Source organism: Cornus florida, unplaced genomic scaffold (assembly GCF_030987335.1).
Source record: "Cornus florida cultivar Cherokee Brave unplaced genomic scaffold, ASM3098733v1 CherokeeBrave_3.0.0_Hap2_Chr08, whole genome shotgun sequence".
Lineage (NCBI taxonomy): Eukaryota > Viridiplantae > Streptophyta > Magnoliopsida > Cornales > Cornaceae > Cornus > Cornus florida.
The window spans coordinates 13,381,466-13,389,134 of record NW_026775578.1 but is presented as its reverse complement, the minus strand read 5'-3'; the positions used below and the strand labels follow the sequence as shown (position 1 = coordinate 13,389,134).

At 35.6% G+C, this 7,669-nt stretch overlaps 1 protein-coding gene across 1 annotated transcript; it reads right to left on the bottom strand.

Moving 5' to 3' along the window:
* Window positions 1-1,554: 1,554 nt before the first annotated feature.
* Window positions 1,555-3,692, bottom strand: LOC132269481 (probable small nuclear ribonucleoprotein G). Its single transcript, XM_059770678.1, has 4 exons — window positions 3,388-3,692; window positions 3,262-3,284; window positions 2,373-2,494; window positions 1,555-1,893 (listed from the first exon to the last, which is right to left on the bottom strand). Exons 1-4 carry the CDS (start codon window positions 3,420-3,422, stop codon window positions 1,831-1,833), a joined length of 243 nt encoding a protein of 80 aa, XP_059626661.1. The 5' UTR covers window positions 3,423-3,692; the 3' UTR covers window positions 1,555-1,830.
* Window positions 3,693-7,669: the final 3,977 nt, after the last annotated feature.

Below are 7,669 nucleotides of genomic sequence, written 5' to 3'. Positions count from 1 at the left end.
ATATTTAAGAGACGGTTATTCTTTCCATAAAGGGAAAAATATCAGGCCAATTGTGTTGATTGGCAGCAATCAAATGTCCCGTTACGCTACAAGAATTTGGAGCGTGAATACAAGTAGGAATTGTATCATTTTATATCATGATGTTATTCTTGTAGCGTGAATACAAGTAGGAATTGTATCATTTTATATCATGATGTTTGATGATGTTGGGAACATTAAGAAATCTCAATAAGAGAAACATAGAAGCTAAAAACAAATTTTCAGCCTTCATGTGCCATGAATATATATATATATATATATATATATATATATATATATATAATGTAGAATGAGACCATACATGTGGGTGGAAGGAATGTGTTACAACATTACTCAAATATTGTTAAAGGTGACATGATAAATATTCATACATACAAATATTGTTAAGAGTTAAGTTTATTTGTTAAAGTGAAACAATTAAAGTTATTGATATTTTAATATTAAAGTGAAACAATTAAGGTCATTGAAATCAAATTTAACTTTAAGCCTTCAATGACCTTGACTGTTTCAGAAACTAGTATTCTTCAATATCATTTTTGTAAATTATTTTTTATTTTATTTTTACTTTTTTTAAACTATGGTTGAATTATTTGATGGAGTTACCTTCACACGGAGAGAGCCGGTTTGTGCCTAGGGGAGCTGCCCCAAGCACATGCTTGTTCATTAAAAATATATATTTTTTGAAAAACACATTTTAGGGGCATAGTGATTTTTTCATACTCCTCATATAAATTTACATTCCCTTTCTCCAATTAAATTATAATTTTTCATTCTCTTCTCTCTCTCTCTCTATATATATATATATATAAACACTAAAGAAAACACTAAAAGAGATTTTTATTTAAAAAAAAAAAAAACTGACAAAAGTATTTGTTGGACTCCACCTACACGCAAAAAAAGAAATCGTTTTTTTATGAGAGCCCTCTCATCATGAGGGCACAAAATGAAATATGCAGGAGACACTTTAAGAGTTCTATACATCCACATACGAGGAACCTGGAGGGAGAAATATACATCTTCACACACACACATACATACATATATATATATATATATGCGACTACCAAAAAGATTATGAGATGTGCCATATTTGCAATGCTCAATACCCAATGTAAAAATATCACTATGAACCATATAACTTGCATAAAAATAGTCAGAATTCTAAATTCCGAGCACATGGGTTGCAACAGATGAAAATCTTGGCTCGCACGCACAGATGAAGACTCCATCATCCCCGAGCACCCCTTACATCATAGGAATAGATGCATGGAGGCCTTGATGATGTCTACATTGTAAATATAGTCATGAAAGAGGTTTGCAATTAGCAGTGTTATCAAAGGTCCAAAGTGCATAAGCACTAGAGGTCCTCTAAAACCTATCCACAAAGTAAATTACTATTAAAGCATTCATGTTCCATATTAAACGGGCAAATGTTGTCGCAGGCGAGCCCGGGCGCACAACAAGCTCAAGTCAGACTTGAGCCTTGCCTTTGACAACACTAAACAAGACTACCAAGAAAAAAAAAAAGAGTCATACCGCAGAATTACCTTTTACAGACAATTTCATAGACCAATTCCCAATATTGTGAACCAATTAGTATCTAATCAAAGACTTTAAGAAACAGACAAGACACTGTACCACGAAAGTTAAGAAACAACACATAATTCAGATTTTAAGTTTTAACAAGAGCAGGTCTACAATTGCCACCCATACAAGGGGATTGACATGTCGATAATATCCATACAAGCAGCCATGTTGTAGAGCATGCACAAAATCATCATCAAACTGAAGCTACTGATTTCTGGGAACGGGCTCGAGAGCTTCAACTGTGACCACACTATTCCCTCGGATAACCTGAATGAACACATTAATCAGTCAAAAAGATGGAACAATTTGAATAAACATAGAAGGGTTGGTCACTCTTGTATAAACCTCTAATTCATTCATTTACCAAATGAAGCCCTTAGCAAAAAAGGAGAATTGATTCCATCATTTCACCGAAAAGAAAATTGGAAAAACGTTGCAATTGTACCACTGGGTGGTTGGCCTTATTGGAATAACCTCTCCTCCCTCAAAAAAGGGGAGGTGAGGGGTTGGAGCCCCATGGTGGGCATTTGTAGATGTTTGTGAGTATATACCAGGGGAAAAAACAAAAAAAGAAAACTGCAGTTGTAATTACCATTCAGTTTTCCCAATGAAATGATAGTTTCACCCATGTGAAAGGGACAAGATGATAACCGAACAAATCAGGGAAGTTTATCCTATAGAGGAGCCAAACCCAAAAAGTCAAAAAAATTCAAACACAAAAATAAGGGTAAAGAGCATTGACTCACCACCATGCCAATATCATTCCTCTCATTCCCATTAACTTCTACAGTGTTGTCAATCACCAAATTCATAAACTGATCAAACCCGCGAAGAGTCCCAACAACCATCCTGTTTGCATTCAACTTTACTGCAATAAAGAAGCCAGTTCGAATTATTGAGAGTTCTAAAGCAACTGAATGACAAGCCATACACACAACACAGGAATTTAGTGCACATTGACATCTCTCCGCATTCCTGAACATAAAATCTTTTTAAAAGTCAGCCTGTATCCATCTTCATTGTAGACAATGATTCAAGTTCAATACCTAAAGTTCAACAGGACTTCTGTAAAATCCATTGTGCATGAAATAGATTAAGCCCAAAAAACAACCTAAAAAACAACAGTTCAATGCTAGACTCGTGGAAAAATGTAAATTTAGGTAGACCAACTCAAATTTTAATTTAAGCTGTGTCACTGAGATTGAATCCCACCAAAAGCCTCCACATTTATGTTTAAGCAGACCAACTCATATCATTTAAATTTAAGCTGTGTCACTGAGATTGAATCAATATATTATGTTTACACTATAATACAGTATCATTACTTATTATTTGCTAAACTTATTCTTCTAATAACTTGTTATTGGTATAACACACATGTATATATGTACCCAATAAATATTAAAAAAAAAAAAAATTATTCTTCTAATAACTTGTTACTTGTTATTTGTATAATGCACATGTGTATATGTACACAATAAATATTAAAAAAATAAATTAAAATGTATTCTTCTAATAACTTGTTATTTGTTATTTGTATAAGCCATGTATATATGTACATATAAACGACAATTTTATAGTATAAAAAAAAAAGAGAGAGTACACGCTAACAAAAAAAAGTTAACAATTACTTACTCTGGAGCTTCTTGTCCATGTACCTGTTGGAGGAAAAAAAAAACGAAGAAGACATCAATATATGAGGAACTGATGGTGAGAAAAAAACAAAAAAAGTGAAGCAGAGCAACGATTGAAAGGTCTTACTTCTTCAGATCCGGAGGCTGACCCGACCGGCTCATGATTCTGATTGACGGTTGAAGCACTGACTGTTGAAGGAGGAGGCGATAGACTGTTGAGGGAGGAAAAGGCGATAGAAGAACGGAGAGAGGGTTTTGTAGAGTTCTGACTGTTGAAGGACGAGGAGGCGGCGATAGAGAAACGGGGAGAGAGGGTTTTGTAGACTTGTGTTCGCAATACTGATTTGATGGGATTAGGATTAGGGTTTGGATTTGGATTTGGAAACAGGACTTACCTTGTTTGGTATCATTAGATTATAGGGTTAGGGGCACTAACCCCACCTATGAGCTGATTGCACTTGAGGACAAGCCGTCAGCCAATGATTAACAGAAAAGGCAAATTGCACTTTAGCCCTACATTGAACGACATCGTCTTAAGTTATTTTATATTGCTAAAATGTTTATGTATCGATATAATCTCCGGAGCCAATAAAAAAGTGACAACACAACAACCTAAATCACCAACACGCTCATTATAATAAAAACGAGCAAACAACCCCTATCTGACCGGTATCCAATTTCTTGACCCAATTTTCTCTCTTCCTCTTCACATGCATGATAAGAATAAGCCCAACTCTGTTAGAAGTATTGACTCCATCAGAACTCCATGATGTTCTGCACATCCTCAGATTGCATTTTGATATTAATTCAGATCCAATTATTTAATAAAATAAAAAGAATAATAACAAAACCCAATCCCTTTCTGGCTCTACATCCCCTCTGTCTCTGTCTCTCCCTATATATGTATGCACCCCCTTGTTATTTTACTCTGTATGTGACTCTAGTTTTTTTGGCGTACCAAACCCTCAACATTCATCAATTACATCAGTTGTGAACATTCATCAATTGCATGTATAGTATGATGTATATATTACAGGGTTAAGTGCAAAAAAACCTGATATATAGACTTTGTGCCGAACAAGTCCCTACTTTTTGAAAAAGTGTATGCAAGTCCACAAAATTCAAAAAAGGTGCATAACCGGTCCCTCTGACAACTTTTTACAAAAAGTAAAACTTAAAACCCCATTTTACCCTTTTGTTTCCCATTTTGCCCCTCACCATTTGTGCATAAAAGTCCCTCACCCCTAAACCCAATTTAGCATTTGTGCATGAAAGTCCCTCACCCCTAAACCCAATTTGTGCCGCTGTTTCTATTGCTGATCTTTTCTTGGTGCTCTCTCCAAAAATGAGATTCTTGTTTCCCAACATGTTAAACATGATTTCCACAAGCCAAAAATCTTGACTATTTTGAATACACTAATTTTTCTGCCAAATACGTTGTACCCTTCGTTTTCAGGGTCTGCCTGAACTTCAATTTCATTTTTTTCACACTTTTGGGTATTCAGAATTGGTGTTCTAGTTATCATTCATTTAAAGAAACTTTCCACTCTAATTAAGTCACTAAAAACCAAAAAAAAACATCTAGAACAGGTAGTTTTCTGATCACGAAGCAGAGGTGCCTTTAATCTGTGGAGTACCCTTTTAATTTCTAGGGTACCTTTGTTGATACTGGATGCTATTACATGGGCCTTCATGAATATGTGAATCATCTGAAGTTAATTTCTTTATAGAAGTCTAAAAATCCATTGTGAAGCATATGGTTTTGGCATTTTGGGTCAACACTGGTCTTCTTCCCAGTTTATAAAGTTTGAAGCTTAAACCATGAAATTCATTGCCACAATGTGTAATACCCCTAATTTTAAAAAAAATATTCCTGGTATTTAATGGTATTTAATTTATTATTTAAGTGCATTTTATTTGATTATGTGTCATTATTTTTTTTATTAGGTGCTTAATTGTTTTCTTTTGTGGTGATTTAATTTATTTCTTTTGTGGTGATTTAATTTATTTAAATGATATTTATTTTTAGTTATTTGATTGGAATTACTTGTTAGTGTTTTAATTATTTAAGTGGCATTAATGGTTTAAGTGTAATTGGTTTAGTTATTTGATTGGAATTACTTATTAGTGTTTTAATTATTTAATTGGCATTAATGGTTTAAGTGTAATTGGTTTAATTATTCTATGTGTGTCTTATTTTATGTGTGTCTTATTTGGGTTTAATTGGGTTTACTAATTATTTTTTTGTTCAATTAGATTATTTGTTAAGTATTTAATGGTGAATAGGGTAATTAGGTAAATACATCTAACTAGGGTTTTAATTACAGTATAAATTAGGGTTTTATATTATAGCCGTCGTAGGTTTCTACGTTAATTGCATGGGCCGGTTAGGATTGTGAGTTGGACTTAAATGAACCTAGGGTTTAGGAAAACTCTATAAGTATAAGGTAGACGTCTGTGTAGGGTTTTTTTTAAACAAAGCACACGTTTTGTGGAAGTGGAGAAGGAAAAACGCAGTTTTTCACATTCTGCCAAGGTTTGATCAAAGCTCCGATCCCGCTTCGTCCGTGGTCCGATCGAGCTTAATTTTGGAAGAAAGGTTCAAGACTCAGTGACGCACAATCTGAACGGTGGAGATCAGAGTTTGACCTCGGGAACAGTGATTCGTACTCATGAACAGTAACTGGGTCGCACAGGTTTTTTCCATTCTGCCCAGATTTCATCAAACATCCGATTCTGCTTCGTCCGTGGTCCGATCGAGCTGAATTTTGGAGGAGAGGTTCACAACTCAGTGACGCACAATCTGAACGGTTGAGATCAGAGTTTGACCTCGGGAGCAGTGATTCGTACTCGTGAACAGTAACTGGGTCGCACAGGTTTTTTTCCATTCTGCCCAGATTTCATCAAACATACGATCCCGCTTCGTCCGTGGTCCGATCGAGCTGAAATTTGGAGGATAGGTTCTGACTTAGTGTCGCACAATCGGAACGGTGGAGATCAGATTTTGAGTTCGGGAATAGTGTTTCGTACCCGTGAACAATAACCGGGTTTTGGAACTCGCCGGGATTTTTTGAGAAGACGACGTTGAAACTTTGAACAAAAGTTTCTGAGGCAAGATTCTATCCTTACTCTTTCCCTTAGGCTTCATACTCTTTGCACTCTTAAATGATTTCAGGATTAATGAAGATTAAACCAAACTAAAATGATATCTGTTTTGCTATGAAACTGGTAGTTACAGTAGTGTTGTATGCTTGTACAACCTAGACTAAGCATGTTTGTGGATGCATTGTGGTTCTGTGGTTCACGTTTTCCCTTACCACTGCTAGTATAAATTATTGGAAGGATGGGTCTAGATGATAGCTATCTTAACTTCTGTAATAGCAACTGTTGGAACTTAAATACTAGGAGGATTTGAGTTTAACACTAGATCGGTTTTGTGGAACACTATAATTTGAGCATGTCTACATACATACTGTGAATATTGTTTTGATACTTACATTATCACAGTTAGTATCAACTGTGGAGGTTAGGATTTTGTGATACATACCTTACATATCTGTATGTCATTTGTAAGGTGTTAAATGGAAGTTTTAATTAATTCTGTCTTTATATCAGACTAAAGGGAACAACTTAAATTGGGCATGTATATGTTGTTGTTGTGACCCTGTTTATCAATGCTTATTTTATCACTGCTAACATTGAATGTTGGATGTTGGAATTTAGTTGATATATACTTGATTTATTGGTATTATTGACTACTGGAGGATTGGAAAGTAGGCACCGGTATAGGACGGTGGCATACTAAGGATGGGTTTGGTTTTTAAAACAATACCATTACCCACCTACTTGGAATAAGGATGGGATTAACTAAAAGTTAAGTCCCGTGGATTTGTATTGTCATGGCAACTACTTGTTGAACGGTAATACCGGGGATTTTGGATGGATTTTATATATGTACTGTTATGGTGCCTCGGTATGAGCTTGAGCCTCAGGACCGATGGTTAGGGAGCGTATATGCATCGGGATGTGTAGCTGGCTATGATGGTTGGAGGTGTACCCTGTTTGGGTATAGGTACATATGCCCACTTCGTGTGCTTTTTAGCATGTTACCTCTATTCAGGTTGAGACCGGCCTGTAGTCCAGTGAGAGTCCTTTAGTGTGACTATATATATATATTTACGGACTATTAGCTATTGTTGAATTGTTTAGGATATACATGCGTATCGGGCCTCTGTTTGGATTGTAGTAGTATAGAACTTGCGCGTGGGCCTGACCCACTTCTATTTTTCAGGTACACGACAGTTCCAGGCTTAGACGTGTTCGTGCTGAGCAGAGGTCTCTATTCACTCTTCCGACGATGTAGGGCTCTCTCTATAGTTTTATTTCTGGAAGTTTATTACAGTTGTTCT